The sequence below is a fragment of the Ranitomeya variabilis genome, chromosome 7, assembly GCF_051348905.1.
Source record: "Ranitomeya variabilis isolate aRanVar5 chromosome 7, aRanVar5.hap1, whole genome shotgun sequence".
Taxonomy (NCBI): domain Eukaryota; kingdom Metazoa; phylum Chordata; class Amphibia; order Anura; family Dendrobatidae; genus Ranitomeya; species Ranitomeya variabilis.
In genome coordinates, this window is record NC_135238.1 from 12,394,306 (window position 1) to 12,413,121 (window position 18,816).

Sequence of the window (18,816 nt, forward strand, 5' to 3'; positions counted from 1 at the left end):
AGCCGCCAGCAGTCAGCAGAGCCACGCACAGCCGCCCGCAGTCAGCAGAGCCACGCACAGCCGCCCGCACTCAGCAGAGCCACGCACAGCCGCCCGCACTCAGCAGAGCCACGCACAGCCGCCCGCAGTCAGCAGAGCCACGCACAGCCGCCCGCAGTCAGCAGAGCCACGCACAGCCGCCCGCAGTCAGCAGAGCCACGCACAGCCGCCCGCAGTCAGCAGAGCCACGCACAGCCCCCCGCAGTCAGCAGAGCCACGCACAGCCCCCCGCAGTCAGCAGAGCCACGCACAGCCCCCCGCAGTCAGCAGAGCCACGCACAGCCGCCCGCAGTCAGCAGAGCCACGCACAGCCCTTCGCAGTCAGCAGAGCCACGCACAGCCCCCCGCAGTCAGCAGAGCCACGCACAGCCCCCCGCAGTCAGCAGAGCCACGCACAGCCGCCCGCAGTCAGCAGAGCCACGCACAGCCGCCCGCAGTCAGCAGAGCCACGCACAGCCGCCCGCAGTCAGCAGAGCCACGCACAGCCGCCCGCAGTCAGCAGAGCCACGCACAGCCGCCCGCAGTCAGCAGAGCCACGCACAGCCGCCCGCACTCAGCAGAGCCACGCACAGCCGCCCGCACTCAGCAGAGCCACGCACAGCCGCCCGCACTCAGCAGAGCCACGCACAGCCGCCCGCACTCAGCAGAGCCACGCACAGCCGCCCGCAGTCAGCAGAGCCACGCACAGCCGCCCGCAGTCAGCAGAGCCACGCACAGCCGCCCGCACTCAGCAGAGCCACGCACAGCCGCCCGCACTCAGCAGAGCCACGCACAGCCGCCCGCACTCAGCAGAGCCACGCACAGCCGCCCGCACTCAGCAGAGCCACGCACAGCCGCCCGCACTCAGCAGAGCCACGCACAGCCGCCCGCACTCAGCAGAGCCACGCACAGCCGCCCGCACTCAGCAGAGCCACGCACAGCCGCCCGCACTCAGCAGAGCCACGCACAGCCGCCCGCACTCAGCAGAGCCACGCACAGCCGCCCGCACTCAGCAGAGCCACGCACAGCCGCCCGCACTCAGCAGAGCCACGCACAGCCGCCCGCACTCAGCAGAGCCACGCACAGCCGCCCGCACTCAGCACAGCCGCCCGCACTCAGCACAGCCGCCCGCACTCAGCACAGCCGCCCGCACTCAGCACAGCCGCCCGCACTCAGCACAGCCGCCCGCAGTCAGCAGAGCCACGCACAGCCCCCCGCAGTCAGCAGAGCCACGCACAGCCCCCCGCAGTCAGCAGAGCCACGCACAGCCCCCCGCAGTCAGCAGAGCCACGCACAGCCCCCCGCAGTCAGCAGAGCCACGCACAGCCCCCCGCAGTCAGCAGAGCCACGCACAGCCCCCCGCAGTCAGCAGAGCCACGCACAGCCCCCCGCAGTCAGCAGAGCCACGCACAGCCGCCAGCAGTCAGCAGAGCCACGCACAGCCGCCCGCAGTCAGCAGAGCCACGCACAGCCGCCCGCACTCAGCAGAGCCACGCACAGCCGCCCGCAGTCAGCAGAGCCACGCACAGCCGCCCGCAGTCAGCAGAGCCACGCACAGCCGCCCGCAGTCAGCAGAGCCACGCACAGCCGCCCGCAGTCAGCAGAGCCACGCACAGCCGCCCGCAGTCAGCAGAGCCACGCACAGCCGCCCGCAGTCAGCAGAGCCACGCACAGCCGCCCGCAGTCAGCAGAGCCACGCACAGCCGCCCGCAGTCAGCAGAGCCACGCACAGCCGCCCGCAGTCAGCAGAGCCACGCACAGCCGCCCGCAGTCAGCAGAGCCACGCACAGCCGCCCGCAGTCAGCAGAGCCACGCACAGCCGCCCGCACTCAGCAGAGCCACGCACAGCCGCCCGCACTCAGCAGAGCCACGCACAGCCGCCCGCACTCAGCAGAGCCACGCACAGCCGCCCGCACTCAGCAGAGCCACGCACAGCCGCCCGCACTCAGCAGAGCCACGCACAGCCGCCCGCACTCAGCAGAGCCACGCACAGCCGCCCGCACTCAGCAGAGCCACGCACAGCCGCCCGCACTCAGCAGAGCCACGCACAGCCGCCCGCACTCAGCAGAGCCACGCACAGCCGCCCGCACTCAGCAGAGCCACGCACAGCCGCCCGCACTCAGCAGAGCCACGCACAGCCGCCCGCACTCAGCAGAGCCACGCACAGCCGCCCGCACTCAGCAGAGCCACGCACAGCCGCCCGCACTCAGCAGAGCCACGCACAGCCGCCCGCACTCAGCAGAGCCACGCACAGCCGCCCGCACTCAGCAGAGCCACGCACAGCCGCCCGCACTCAGCAGAGCCACGCACAGCCGCCCGCACTCAGCAGAGCCACGCACAGCCGCCCGCACTCAGCACAGCCGCCCGCACTCAGCACAGCCGCACTCGGGCAGTAGAGCCGGAGAGAGAAAGATGGGAGCAACATATGGCAGAATGGAAACAGGAACAGGCAGAATGGGGGCGCGGGATGGGAGCAGCACATGACAGAATGATTGCGCACGATGGGAGCAGCACATGACAGGATGGGGGTGCAGGATGGGAGCACATGACAGGATGGGGCGCAGGATGGGAGCACATGACAGGATGGGAGCAGCACATGACAGAATGGGGGCACACACATGACAGGATGGGGGTGTAGGATGGAGCAGCATATGACAGGATGGGGGCGCAGGATGGGAGCACATGACAGGATGGGGACGAAGGATTGAGCAGCACATGACAGGATGGGGGTGCAGGATGGAGGAGCACATGACAGGATGGGGGCGCAGGATGGAGCAGCACATGACAGGATGGGGACGAAGGATTGAGCAGCACATGACAGGATGGGGGTGCAGGATGGAGGAGCACATGACAGGATGGGGGCGCAGGATGGAGCAGAACATGACAGGATGGGGACGCAGGATGGAGCAGCACATGACAGGATGGAGCTGCAGGATGGAGCAGCACATGACAGGATGGTGACCATATACCAATATAAATGCTCGACACCCGGGCGTAGAACGGGTTCAATAGCTAGTATATTTATACATATAAATGAGATTTCTTCTGAGGTGTCGTTTCATCATATGAGAGGCCTCCATCCTGTGTAATATAGTAGAGGCCTCCATCCCATGTAATAATCTAGTTGACCGTCTTTAAACTGACTCTAATTTCTGAATATCCTTTTTAAAATGTATTCTCCCATCTACTGTATATGCAGCAATAGGATTACTCCATCCTCGGTGTATTACTCTACATTTATCTACATTAAACCTCATCTGACAAGTGTTTGCCCATCAGTCATCTTATCCAGATCATTCTGTAATATTGTAATGTGAAGGTCAGATTTTATATCTTACATTGTGGTGGGCCACTGGGGAGGCGCCGGCTGGGGCATGTAGTCCCACTGGCAGCAGATACTGCTACCACGGTATAGCTGAAGTGGGTCGCTGGACCCCTCAACACTTCCCTCGTGTCCACAACAATTGACAATAGCAGTAGGTGGCACTTGTGGATGGTATAGGACCCCCCGGAGCACTCCTGTAGCGGTGGTGTCTGAGTGCAGGTTTTGCAGCGCCCGTGGTGTTGGTGCAATCTCAAGCAGCCGGACACGCAGGGGAACTTGTAAACATAACATTTACGGGGTACAGTAAATTGTGCATATGAAAGTAATGGTTCTCTCCTCATGAGACAAGTGAGGTTATGGCCTCTCGGGGCGGCGGGAGCAGAGTTCTCTTCACTTGCTGTTAGAGGAAGTGCTTTGCGCAGTATTACACTGATGGAGGGACCTTCACAGATTGGCTCTCTGTGGAAACACTAAAGTGTGGAAGTACTCACAGTTTTGAGCCACCGGTCCCTTTCGCAGGGGGTAGTTTAAGTCGGTGGCGTGGCAGCCATGTGGATCTGGTCCTGGCTAGAAGCAAAGAGGATGACCAGCATGGTGGAGAGCACATGTGCCACGTTACCTCTCCTGACAGGATGCAACTTCACTCCTTTTGTAGAGGAGATTATATGGAGAAAGATGTCCCCCCAGCGTGGACTCACATGGAAAATTATGCTGGGAACAGTAGTGTTTCCTTCCTCAGGCAGCTTGAACCGCTCAGAACTGGAAGTTACCTCAGGAAAGGTGTCAGTCCTGAGCTGGAGGCTGCTCCCAGCCATTTCTATGGCAGCTTGTTCTGAGGAGAATAATCACTTATCTTTCATATACACATTGGCCAGTAGATGGCAGCAAAGCACATTTATGATTGGTCGGTATACAATGCAATGTATTACATCTCCTAACTCACAGCGCCCAAACTAATCCTGACACGGGAACATATCTACTGCCACACCACAACTGTCTCATTCAGCAGCAGTAGAACGGGTACCGGGATACCACAACATAGTTTGGTGTCGTCAGCAGTGAATATGACACTTTACTCTCAATCTATCCAGAAGGTCATTAATAAAAATGTAAAAAATAATTGTTCCTAGCACAGATACCTGTGGTCCCCACTACTCCCAGTACAGATCCCTGCAGTCCCCACCACTCCCGGTACAGATCCCTGCTATCCCCACTGCTCCCAGTACAGATCCCTGCTGTTCCCACTGCTCCCGGTACAGATCCCTGCTGTTCCCACTGCTCCCCGTAAAGATCCCTGCTTTCCCCACTGCCCCCAGTACAGATCCCTGCTGTCCCCACTGCTCCCAGTGCAGATCCCTGCTGTCCCCACTACAGATCCCTGCTGTCCCCACTACAGATCCCTGCTGTCCCCACTGCCCCCAGTACAGATCCCTGCTGTCCCCACTGCCCCCAGTACAGATTCCTGCTGTCCCCACTGCCCCCAGTACAGATCCCTGCTGTCCCCACTGCCCCCAGTACAGATCCCTGCTGTCCCCACTGCCCCCAGTACAGATCCCTGCTGTCCCCACTGCTCCCCGTACAGATCCCTGCTGTCCCCACTGCTCCCTGTACAGATGCCTGCTGTCCCCACTGCTCTCAGTACAGATCCCTGCGGTCCCCACTGCTCCCCGTACAGATCCCTGCTGTCCCCACTGCTCCCTGTACAGATCCCTGCTGTCCCCACTGCTCCCAGTACAGATCCCTGCTGTCCCCACTGCCCCCAGTACAGATCCCTGCTGTCCCCACTGCTCCCCGTACAGATCCCTGCTGTCCCCACTGCTCCCCGTAAAGATCCCTGCTGTCCCCACTGCTCCCAGTACAGATCCTTGCTGTCCCCACTGCTCCCCGTAAAGATCCCTGCTGTCCCCACTGCTCCCAGTACAGATGCCTGCTGTCCCCACTGCTCCCAGTACAGATGCCTGCTGTCCGCACTGCTCCAAGTACAGATCCCTGCTGTCCCCACTGCTGCCAGTACAGATCCCTGCAGCCCCCACTGCTCCCAGTACAGATCCCTGCTGTCCCCACTGCTGCCAGTACAGATCCCTGCGGTTCCTTCTGCCTCCAGTACAGATCCCTGCGGTCCCCAGTGCTGACTATATCCCATTAGCGAGCGTCCCATTTATGGCGGCTCTTTGTTTCCTCTCATTTAGCCAGTTTCTTACCCATCTGCATATAGTTTCCCTCAGTCCCGGCTTCTGTAGCTTCAGTATAAGGCTGTTACATGCAACAGTATCAAATGCCTTTGTAAAGTCCAGATAAATCACATCGGCCGCATTACCAACATCCAGATCTGCACTCACCTCCTCATAGAAACCCAACATGTTAGTTACACGTGACTTATTGTTCATGAATCCGTGCTGGTTGTCAGTTATTATATTATTCTCTGCAATATATCTGTTATAACGCCCTCAGAAATGTTTGCTCACTACTGATGTCAGACTTACCTGACAGTAGTTACCTGGATCCACCTTCTTACCTTTCTTATATATTGGCACCACATCAGCCTCCTCCAATCCTAACGCACCGACCCTGAGATCACCGGCCATAATGTGCCACTGCCTCCACTGTGTACAAGGAGATCATTATACACTAACAATAATAATGGTTGGTATTTCTTTATATTTGGTCTCTTTCCTGTAGAAGGTGACATTCTCCTCTATACTGGGGGGATGTAATGACCGGAGGATGATTCCTCGTTCTGAGGGAGAATAGGATGATGTATAAGACATTACATGACCCCGAGTGCAGACAGTGAGACAAACTTCTGCTTCTTCTTCCAGGTAAACCCCAGATGTCGGCCTCTATAGAGATCACCATGGCCGGTTCATCTCGTGTTCAGTTCTCTCTGAAGCTGCAGAAGTTTTTCCCTGAAGCTATAAAAATCTCCTGGTGCTCGGAAAATACGTCTGATAAATATAGAGCTGTGGAGACAATCAGTGCACTCGACGAGGATCTCACATACGAGGTCACCAGTGTCGTCAGGATTTCTAATTATTCATTCAGAGATCCAGAGATGGAAATCATTGTAGAGTGGAAACATGAGAGTATGGAGACGTCGGAGAGGAGATCAGTGAGTGTGAGAGGTAAAGAGCATATCTATCTATCTTTCGCTATATATCTATTATATATCTATTTATTATCTATCTATATATGTATCTATTATCTATGTTTCTATCTATCATCTATCTATCTATTAATATCTATTATCTATCTATTACCTATCTATGTATCTACTATCTATCTCTATATATGTCTATTATCTATATATGCATCTCTTTATCTATTGTGTCAAAGTCACTGGTAGAGTGCTTGAGGGTAGATATGTTTCACTACGCTTAATGGTGTCAGTGATGTAAAACCCAGAGAATTTCCTCCAGAACACTACGTGCTGTGACGTTTAAGCTAAGTTCCGTAATGGGCTGGTTTTTATGTGGACAATGGACATCCATAGTGGGTGGGAGGGGGCCACCTTATCTCCACCTGTGGAGTCAGCACCGCCGTGTGCTGAGAGGACTTGTGTCATTGATATTTGTTATCTATTATCGATCTATCATCTATTTGTTATCTATCTGTATCCTCTCATCTCTGTTTTTTTATTAGATCCCTTTTTTCTATAAAACATATTTACTAAACTCTACAGTGCCAGTATGATTGCTACAGGGGCTAAGTGTCCTCTATGAAGGTCTAAATTGTACGATCTGAGTTTTAAGGGTGACAGAAGCCGCCTCACATTAGGTCTTGACCACTCTCCAGGCCTTATTTTTGTCTCATCCTTTCACTGCTTCTGATCGTTGTCTTGCTCGGCTGCAGGCTATGCACACTGTCCTCTATTCTCCTGGTTTCTTACTCTTTTATGTCAATTCATTGCTTCCTCAATGATCACAGGACATCCAGGCCCGATACCAAACAGATGGGATCTATGGTGCCTTGTCCTCCATGCCTGTGTTGGTGTAGAGCAGGATTTTTCCTCCAAACCTAACTTTAGTCCATAAAATATTCCCAGAAGCATTGAGGGACATCTCGGGGTCTCAGAAGGACTCCAGCAATGGTCTTCTTGGACAGCTGCAGCTTCAGATATGGTGTCCTTCCTTCCATCCGTCCTTCTTCCCTCCTTCCTTCCCAATGCCGATCTATAGATGCAGCAGAGACAAATGTGTGGATGGCACATCACCGCTGCAGTGAATCCCTCACCTCAGCATCTCATAATGTCTGATTTTGTTATTTTACATCTATTATATAATACTAGATGGTGGCCCGATTCTAACGCATCGGGTATTCTAGAATATGTGGACTGACAGAACTTGTTCAGTAAACGTGCCTGACACACTGTGACTGCGCCTGTCGCTGACTGGACAGCGACGCAGGATTTCCATTACAAACAGACAGAATTAGACGATTATATAGTAGAGATTCACATCACTCCCAATATCAAATGCTTAATGGGTCCTGCCTGGTGGACTCCAATGTATCCACCTGGACATGAATCCAAAAAGAAAACTGGAGGCAGCTCTCCAAAATAACATTATAAACTCTGTATTTCAAATTCAAGATGTGTTTTTTGGATTGAAATATTGTGTTTGCGATGTTCCTCTGGTGCGCTGCTTCCACTACTATCTTTGGATAATACGGAGACAGTCTGTGACATTTATACAGGACTCAGTGTAGATTTCTCATCTTCTCCTACATCTTACAGATTCTCCCTGGCGTCCACATGTCAAATCTATTAATGTCCCTGAGCTGGAAGACGGTAAAGCAGCCACCCTGACCTGTGAGATATCCCGATATTTTCCGGATCTTCTATCTGTTCGCTGGCTCACAAACAAGGACGGAAATGTGACCGAACTGCCCAGAACATCAGCAAAGAAGGACAAAACTTACAAGATTTCATACAAGGAGAAGAGACAGAAAGATAACACTTATTCATATGAAGCTTCACTGACTTTTACCCCAATAATAAGTTCACACGAAGGATCAGAAATCATCTGCAGAGTGGAGCATCCCAGCGAGGAGCGTCCCATAGAGCGGAGCACTGGACCCCTACACATCGGTGAGTGCCCCCGACTTGTATGTGGATTTCTAAATCCTGATTTTAGAAGAAAAAGTGAATCCAGTCCATGGCCTCATAGAACCCATTCATACAATAAAAACACAAAACGCTTTAATTGTGGATAAAAATGGCCGTGTAGTTTATTTAGGGTTACATAAATTAATTAATCACCAATAAATAAACTCCATAAATTATAAAACCAAAGTACCAAACTTTTCCAATAAACCAATCCACCCAGACATGGGTGATTTTCCCACAAGTAAACTACACGACAGTAAAATTACAAGAATTCAGGGGAGGGAGGGTGGGGTCTTCTTTATCTTCTTCCGCTGACAGAATGACCAGATACCACAAAACAGGTGTTTATATATTCAAAAAAAGAGCGGCAAAGCTGCTAACAGCCAATAGAAAACCGTTACAATAGCTGCCAAACATACCAGAAAAAACTGGATAAAACCAGTGTCACACTTTCAGAGATGACTGACCTGACCTTTATTTGACCTTTCTTCTGACAGAAAGTCATATTAAATGACAGGGTCCATGAGGCCATGAGACCCCCGCTATATTTCTTTCAGGTTTACGCGGGGGGGCTAACATGGCCTCATAGAACCCATTCATACAATAAAAACACAAAACGCTTTAATTGTGGATAAAAATGGCCGTGTAGTTTATTTAGGGTTACATAAATTAATTAATCACCAATAAATAAACTCCATAAATTATAAAACCAAAGTACCAAACTTTTCCAATAAACCAATCCACCCAGACATGGGTGATTTTCCCACAAGGCCATGACTCAGCGAGACATGGCCCCCCCAAACCACACAGCCATTTTTCAATGATAGTTTGTAGGTCCAAATTAAAAATATCAAGGCCAATATCAGATAAATGAACCACATCAGGCCTATAAAGGCCCGGTAAAAAACCCTCCAAATCCAAATGCCGGAATGAAAACCCTGAAATTAAATCCATGGAAAAAATTTTTCTTTTATTGACCCTTCTCCGGATTTTATCTAAAAAAGAAAATTGATTGTCGTGCCACAAAAGTCTGGGAATAATCTTGAAAAAACGAAGTTTGAATCAGGCAGAATTTGCTTAAGATAAATAATTTCGGATCGAATGGCCGATAAGTCAAGAGTCCTGATTTTTCCGAGATCATTCCCAGCTACATGAAATATAATTAAATCAGGGGAAGGAAATTTAATTAGCCATTTCTTCACTTCAGCAACCAGGCAATGCCATTTCAAGCCGCGAACTCCATGCCACCAAACCTGAATATCAGAAGGATTAAAGGATAAATTTTCAGCATAAGATCGTTGGCTGGCCCTCTTCCTGGCCCAGAAGATAAAAGAATGTCCGACTATCCAAATGACTAGCGGACCTGAAAGAAAACCAATAATTAATAGTCATACAGATCAAGTCGTACATATAATTTGAACCTTTTGGAGTTCCATCTTCCCAATTCCTTTATCCCTGAATCGGAAAGCCCGGCCCTAGAGGCCTCCGTAGCTGCTCCGATTCTAAACGAATGAGATGTGATTTTAAGGTGTTTTTTACCCAAAAAGCGTAAACATTTCTTTAGGACAAAATTAAATTGAAAGACAGTAACAGGAGAAAAATCTCTATGAATGAATAATGGGCCCTGTCCCATAGGTCTGACCTTAATCCAATTTGCCGTGTTATCAACAGGGCAAATGATAGAGACATGGATCACGTTAATTTTCAACCTAGATCCCCTGCCTAATTAATCTGTCTTTAATTTTCTTATAAATAAAATTTAAAAAAAAAAAAAAAAAAAAAACTACTCATGAATCTGGACATCCGAAATCATGAGTCCCGAAGGCTCCGATTTCTTAACAGAAACCACCTCACCAACGCGAAGTGCTCCAAAAAAGGACAGAGAAAAAAATAGAGCTAAATAATAAGGCTTCCTTAAAATTTACACAAACGTGGATGAGACAGGAGCACAATTCTTTCAATAAAGACAGGGAAATAGGTCGTCTCGAGTCAGGTATAAAATTGGTTTTCCTAAAGCCTTTTAAAAACTGCTTTACTGGAAAAAGATTAGTTAAAGCAATACTGCCAGAAAGTTTAAGGAAAAATGAAACTCCTGCTAGGCATTTCGCTATTGCATAGTAAGACAAACCGTTTTGTACTATAGATTCAGCAAACTTTAGTGCTGCTACCGGATTAGAAACTGTTGGGTCAAAATAATGTAGGTTGCAAAAATTGTTCCAATTCAGCCATGCAGCCGAATAGTCAGCCCATGATCTATTAGATAACGATTTTTTTTTTTATTTTTTTTTTTTATTAAAATACTGTATCAGAGTGCAATCATGTCCCAAATTGAAAGGGGTAAGAGGGTCCTTCCGAATCCACGTTGGGAACCTGCAGGAAAAAATTCGACCACTGACGATTTTGTAAAGAGTCAGTTATGAAAAGAAATTTGCTCTTTCCCAACTTTGCTTTCAGGCATTGTAAAACCAATTGTCTCAAAATTCTGGCAGCAAAAGTATTTTTAGAAGATAACGTGTTGATAGAAAAAAAATAAATAAATAAAAATAAATAAAAACAACTACTGCCTGGTTAGTGGAAAGGAGTAAAATCCTGGAATTCTGCATTAGTGATCTCCAAATTAATATTCCTGCAAAAATAGAAAAAAGTTCCAACACCATTACGTTTGAAGTTACTTTCTTAGACACCCAACTTATTGGCCACAGGATGGACATCCAATGGGAGTCAAATAAAATACTGAAGCCACGCTGGCTACCCGCTGTGAAAAGAAAGGGAAAAGAATCGCCAGAGACAAAAAATGACTGCCACAAAGATCTGCCGTTATGCTCTGACAAAAAGGAGAGCCAAATTCTAGCGTCTTCCTTTAGGTCAGAACGGATACTAACATGCGAATGAGGTGAAGATACACCTTAAGTGGCATCCTATAAACTTCTGCAAAAAGCCCGACCTATAGGAATGACGCAAACCGCAAAATGCAATAGACCTAACAATGAATGAATTTCCTTAAGAGTGACCTTGTTCTTGGCTAAAAAATTTGATAACGCAATGCGCAGTTTAAAAATTTTCTCATCAGGTAGTCAGATTCCATTTTTTGATAATCAAGAGTGATTCCCAGAAATTCGATAGATCTAGATGGACCAACTGTTTTTCTGTGAGCAATAGGAACACCAAAGTGCTCACACATTTGGATAAAAAAACAGTCATCAAAATAAAAACCTAAAGAATTAAAACCGCACGGGTGAACAGGAAGGAGTCTAAAAGCAGACTTAATATCTGACTTGGACATTAAAGCATTAAAACCAAATTTCTTGAGGATTTCTAATGCAGAATCAAAAGATGAATAGGACACGGAGCATAAAGCCTTGTCCACTTCATCGTTCATGGATGAACCCAGCGGATATGATAAGTGGTGAATTAGCCGGAAAGAGCCCTCATCTTTTTTTTTTTTTTGTACAATACCCAATGGTGATATATGGAAATTAACAAACTGCGGGGTTAAAAAAGGGCCTGAAACTCTGCCTAGCTGAATTTCATTAATACCGTATTTTCCGGCGTATAAGACGACTGGGCGTATAAGACGACCCCCCAACTTTACCAGTTAAAAAATAAAATCTTCTTAAAAGTTGGGGGTCTTCTTATACACCCTATGTCGTCTTATAGGGCCGGTGAATATGTGCCTTTTGGGGGGGGGGGAGTGATCCTGATGAGGACGAGGGGGCGTCTCACAGGAAAGTGAGTATCCCCCATTACCTTATCATAGCGCTGCAGCGTGGGGTCTCTGTGCTGGGAGCGGCGGCTGCTGTGCTGTGGCGGCTCCTCTTCTGCAGTGTGGGGCCTCTGGTGCTGTGGGGCAGTGGCGGCGGCGTATCTTCATGCAGTCGGGGCTCCTCCGGCATCTCAGCCTGGAAGCCCCGCCGGCAACTCCATCGGTACAATGCGGTCAGGTGGCCTCCGGGAAAATGGCCGCTGCTCAGATTCAGATCTCGTCCCGAGATCTCGGGAGACGAGATCTGAATCTGAGCAGCGGCCATTTTCCCGGAGGCAGCTCAATAGGTGCGATGCGGTGGCCCGGCCGCTGGGGGCTGTGCATGCTCAGATTCAGATCTCGTCCCGAAATCTCGGGACACGAGATCTGAATCTAAGCAGCGGCCATTTTCCCGGAGGCCAGCGCATTACACCGATGGAGTTGCCGGCGGGGCTTCTAGGCTTTGAGATGCCGGAGGAGCCCCGACTGCATGAAGATACGCCACCGCCGCCACCGCCCCACAGCACCAGAGGCCCCACACTGCAGAAGAGGAGCCGCCACAGCACAGCACAGCAGCCGCCGCTCCCAGCACAGAGACCCCACGCTGCAGCGCTATGATAAGGTAATGGGGGATACTCACTTTCCTGTGAGACGCCCCCTCGTCGTCATCAGGATCACTCCCCCCCCCCACCCACCATATACACCCGGCGTACAAGGCGATTCCCGGCGTACAAGACGACCCCCGACTTTTAAGAAGATTTTCAGGGGTTAAAAAGTCGTCTTGTACGCCGGAAAATACGGTAATTTTATCCCTAGCTGCCTCAGGGTGAGCCTTTAAAGAGGGTAAATTAGGAACAACAGAACAGCCCGCCCCTTTAAATTGTGGGATAAAAAAATCATTCTGAAAAACCATTAAAAAGCAGCTCACTGGTCCCCTGGTCGGGATATTTGCTTAGGCATACTGACATGTTTGCCAGAATCACTGGCGTCTGTGCTTTTTTGAATTAGGCTCCTTACCTGAGGACTGTTGACCTGCTTGTTACTTAAAACATTTAGACATAGGGTGTGAGTTACCACAGAACGAGCATTCATGGCGGAATCTACAGTTGTTGTTCCACTTACAAAAGGAATCGTTGAAAGCGAAACAAACACCGCGTTTACTTGAACTAGAACGGGGCTGAAATAACTTGTTGCAGAGATGGGGAGATTTTTCACCCAAAACTGCAGCAAAAATAGAAAAAGCTTGCACCCAGTTGTTGAAAGATTTAAAGTTGGTGCGTTTAAATTCATCTGAATCAGCTTTCTCATCATTCTTTTCGGATTTTGAAAGCTGGTCCTTTCTAGGCAGTAAAGAAAAAATATCGACTAAATGATTATTCCAAATAAGCTCTTTAACAGAAGGGCTTAAATGGAATCCTAAGGGAGACAGCTCGCATGTCAGAGCTTCTTTAAAAGAGTTAACAGGGGCGGTGCTAGCTGATGAAATGTCAGAAATTGCAGCACTGTGTACAGCTGATGTGACAGCAAGGGGGGGGGGAATAGCTTCTCTTAAAGTTTCAGCTAACACTTTTCTTTATGATGTCTTTTAAATGTGAGTGTGGAACAGACAAAGGAACATTGAAAGTCTCACCCCTCGATGAATGCTGGTCGTTTCTCTGCTCCATACAGCAGCTGGAGCTCGAGCCCTCCATGTTGGGCAAGCTCATATGGGAAGCTGCTGTAAGCGGCGTTTCTTCATCCTCTTCTGAGTGTGACGACAGGGGGTCCTCCCGAACCGGTGGTCTGGACCGCAGCTGCAGAAGCCACCGCTGTTGTAGAATCCAATGACACCGCAGCGCTTTTACGGCTGCGGTGTGTTGAAGACATCCCGGCCACTTCAGATGAGGCGGTCGGCGCTCTGTCATGACGCTGGCGGTGGAAGTCTCGCGCTGGGCTGCGAGACTTCTGAGGAGGGCGGCGCCGTGACTTCCTTCTTCCTTCTTGGACACTGCGGCTGGAAGCAGGCGGCGAAAGCGACTTCGGAGAGTATGGGGTCCTTTGCCTCCTGCGCCTCCCTGAAGCGGTGGGTGTCGGCAGGACCGGAGAGACTTGACATGGCGACCGAAGGGTATCTTCTGGAGGATGAGGGACAGCATCGGCAGGCGCTAAGATAGGTTTCATAGCCAGGCACTGCCTCAGCCAGTCCGCTCCATCCTCGCCGTCGGCTCTAGTCAGGAGCTGTTGCAGGAGATTCTCCATCCTGGGGTATGTGTCTTCTTTATCTTCTTCCGCTGACAGAATGACCAGATACCACAAAACAGGTGTTTATATATTCAAAAAAAGAGCGGCAAAGCTGCTAACAGCCAATAGAAAACCGTTACAATAGCTGCCAAACATACCAGAAAAAACTGGATAAAACCAGTGTCACACTTTCAGAGATGACTGACCTGACCTTTATTTGACCTTTCTTCTGACAGAAAGCCATATTAAATGACAGGGTCCATGAGGCCATGAGACCCCCGCTATATTTCTTTCAGGTTTACGCGGGGGGGCTAACATTATATAAAGTTATTGTAGGAGGGAGGGGTGTACTCACTTCTAGTAAATGGCCGGGGGTCCCAGTAGTTAAGCTGTCAGTAATCTCACATTTATCTCCAGTTCTGTAATAATCAATGTTCTGTAAGTGTCATAGAAACAGCGACGACGGAGAGGAGAAATGACAGAAGTTAAATCCATTTATAGCTGTTGTTACATTGCAGCAGCCGCGACATTCGGGAGATAATCAATGATACATGTGAAGGATCGGCCCTGTCTCCTCTGGAGAGCGGACGTTCCTGCAGGCTGGGTCCTGTGATCCTGACCGCAGCGCTCTCGGTGTTCTGTCTTCTGTCTTCATCGTCGTAGGTTGGATCTGATGGTACATGGGCAATCGCGTGACTTTGTCTCACAATCGCTCATCAGCCGCGCTCCACTGACTATTGGGGTCCGTGTGCCGCTGATTGTGGACGGGAGCAGCGCACTGACCAGACATCTGGCTGTGTGAATGAGGCCAAACATCTAATAATCCCTTTATCTAATGATAAAGGGGACACAATACTACATACTGATAATGCCACTATGTGAGACCAGTGGTGGAGACGTGAGACCTGCAGCCTTGTACAGCGGGGACACGTCCGTCCCCATCTGATGACTTCTACAGAATGATCACTGGAGATAATGTCAGTGCGGATAACTGGGGACATAACAGGAGACCGTGGGGGCGGCTCATCCTATGGGGGATACATTGTAGGGATCAGGTCCTTATACCGGATGGAGCAGAATATTCCCAGGAATTCAGTAATCGTCGGCCACACAGATTTCTGCAATATTTCTTGCAATTGATATTGTAATCGTGAAGAGTAATTTCTATTAATTTCATGTTTTTCTATTTCAGATGTAAAAAAGCAAAACAGTGATAAAAGCGCAAAACAATTAATTGATAGCAGAATACCAAACACAATGCAATTCATTGATAGCAGAATGCAAAACACAATACAATTCATTGGAAACCTCAGTATACGGTAAGTTTCTATTTCTCCTGCCGGTGGTGATGCCGTAAATGACGGCGTGTGATCAGTGTTACTGGTGACGGCTGGTGAGGATGAGACATCTCTACACTGATATCCATGTTCCCCTCTGTCCCCAGTGATTTCTGCAGCCTCAGTATTTCCCGGTATACCCACTGACTGATCTCCCATTACAATGTGGATTATCCTGTCATCCATCCTTGCTTTTCTCCAGATGGCCAAGGAGTCTCCTTTGTGTAGGTCCAGGAAGAGACCAGCACTCACTTCATCCATAAAATGGCTTTTTATTCCAATAAAGATAAAATCCGGAACAATTCACACAGCAGTACTCTGAGGGTATGTGCACACGTCCGGATTTCTTGCAGAAATTTCCTGAAGAAAACCAGAAATTTTCTGCAAGAAATCCGCATTTTTTTTTTGCGTTTTTTTTCCGGTTTTTTTTGCGGTTTTTTTTAGCATTTTGCAAGCGTAATTAGCTTGCAGAATGCTAAAGTTTTCCAAGCGATCTGTAGCATCGCTTGTAAAACTGACTGACAAGTTGGTCACACTTGTCAAACATACTGTTTGACAAGTGTGACCAACTTTTTACTATAGATGCAGCTTATGCAGCATCTATAGTAAAAGATAGAATGTTTAAAAATAATAAAAAAAATGGTTATACTCACCCTCCGCAGACAGCCAATCTCCTCAGCGGCGTCCGTTCCTATAGATGCCGGTGTGGTTCAGGACCTTCGATGACGTCGCGGCTTGTGATTGGTCGCGTGAGTCACATGAGCGGTCACGCGACCAATCACAAGACAGTGACGTCATCACAGGTCCTGAACCACACCATCTATAGGAACGGAAGAGAGAGCATGCACCGGAGAGGCGGGAACACTTCGGGGGCCATCAGAGGGTGAGTATAGGACTATTTTTTATTTTAATTCTTTTTTTTTTTACCAATTATATGGTGCCCAGTCCGTGGAGGAGAGTCTCCTCTCCTCCACCCTGGGTACCAACCGCACATAATCTGCTTACTTCCCGCATGGTGGGCACAGCCCTGTGCGGGAAGTAAGCAGATCAATGCACTCCTAGGTGTGCGGAATCCCCGCAATTCCGCAGTTTTAATGAACATGTTGCTTTTTTTTCCGCGATGCGATTTTTTCGCGGAAAAAATCGCAACATTTGCACAAAAAATGCGGAATACCCTGTAAATAATAGGAGGCATATGTAAGCATTTTTTTCGCGTTTTTATCATGTTTTTATGGCGAAAAAACGCGAAAAAAACGCGAAAAATCCTGAACGTGTGCACATGGCCTGAGGCATAGAGGGAAGCAGTAAAGATAAGGCAATGAGTTTATCACCTATGTGGTCCTTAATCACTGCCTTATCTTTATGGTTTCTGTTATGATCCGGTGGTAGGATCTCAAAACTGACCTGATACATATAACCAGAATGTAGGACAAGTTCTGGGGATGTGGAAGCTATACTGACCGCAATCCTGATCCTATCCAAACACACTAAAGGCAGCCGTGGAACGTTACCTAAAAACCTAGACGCCTCTTCACAGCCTGAGAAACTGACTGCCCCTAGAGAGAAAGCAAAGACCTCACTTGCCTCAGAGAAATAACCCCAAAGTTTTAGACAGCCCCCCACAAATAATAACGGTGAGTTAAGGGGAAAATACAAACGTAGAAATGAAACAGGTTTAGCAAATGAGGCCCGCTAACACTAGATAGACAGAAAATAGATAGGAATCTGTGCGGTCAGTACAAAAGCTATCAAAAATAAACCACGCAGAGAATACAAGAACCCCCACACCGACTCACGATGTGAGGGGCGCACTCTGCACCCCAGAACTAACCAGCAAGCGAAAAATCACATAAAAGCAAGCTGGACTGAACTCATCATATACTGAGAAACGTTTTCAAGGAAATAATGAGCAAAATGAACAAGCAAACTTAGCTTCTCCAGCAGGAGACTGGTCACAAGGAATATTCAGGAGAGCTCAGAATCAGGACTGAATACACCGACAGCAGGCAACAAATGAAGGTCCAGGTGAGTTAAATAGGCCCAGCATAGCAGGAAATGAAGCAGCTGAGCCCAGCCACAGACCAGCCATATCGCTAAAGGCCACCAGAGGGAGCCCCAGAACAAACTCACAAAATACCGCTCATGACCACAGGAGGGAGCCCGAGAACGGAATTCACAACAGGTTTCCCTGTATGACTCATGGGGTACTGCTGTGTGAATTGTTCCTGACAATATCTTCAGGCTACAGTCACACGCTCAGTTTTTGGTCAGTTTTTTACATCCGTGTTTGTCAGCCAAAATCACGTCACCACTTCTGCATTTATTGCCCGCTCTTGGTTTTGGCTACAAACACTGAGGTAAAATACTGACCAAATATTGAACATGTGACCGTAGGATAAAAGGCTTTTTATGGATGAAGTGAGTGCTGGTCTCTTCCTTGACTTTCTGCTTTGAGCTTTTTTGCCCGTGCACTAAGCACATGAGCTGAAGTACTACTTTTCTCTCGTTTCCTTTGTGACCCTTGGTTTTTATAGGATCTGTGTATCTTAAATTCAAGTCACTTAAACCAACTGAACCACAGACAGATTTCTGTGTAAAGAATAAATGGGGCATGATGAGGATCTTTTATGGTTTGGAAGGTTTAAAAAGATAAATAAATAATTAATCCCTGTTTATTTTGTAGGAAGGAAAAATCATTGACTCCTGGTTCCAAGAACAATGAGATTGATGAGACTGGACAAGAAACCACTGAGGACGCAGGAGCAGAAACTCAAGGGGAAAATCTTGATTCATGAGAAGTACGGAGGTCGTTAATGTCGTCCCTGTATTTCTATATCTGGGGTTATACACAGAAAGCAGTGACTGTCTCCTTGTTATTTTTCCCCCACAGATATAGGTGTTACATAGACGATGTGTCAGGGCCGAGCTAAGAGCTGAATGATACGTGGATCCATTCTGCAGCTGCGGTCATTATACACTGAGGACTTTGTGAAAGAAGCTGAGCGTGACCCATAATGAGAGCCATGTACGGGACTGTGGGGGCTTCATTATGTGAGGAAGGCAGGAAAGT

At 48.9% G+C, this 18,816-nt stretch overlaps 1 protein-coding gene across 1 annotated transcript in view; it reads left to right on the plus strand.

The window, feature by feature from the left end:
• LOC143785347 (uncharacterized) overlaps window positions 1–18,611 on the plus strand; it is a 66,549-nt gene extending 47,938 nt beyond the window's left edge. The window contains exons 9-12 of the mRNA XM_077274109.1: window positions 6,163–6,465; window positions 8,076–8,429; window positions 15,602–15,728; window positions 18,430–18,611. Of these exons, the coding sequence (XP_077130224.1) occupies window positions 6,163–6,465; window positions 8,076–8,429; window positions 15,602–15,728; window positions 18,430–18,541 (896 nt within the window). The 3' untranslated portion in view covers window positions 18,542–18,611. The remainder of the gene's footprint in view (window positions 1–6,162; window positions 6,466–8,075; window positions 8,430–15,601; window positions 15,729–18,429) is intronic.
• Window positions 18,612–18,816: the final 205 nt, after the last annotated feature.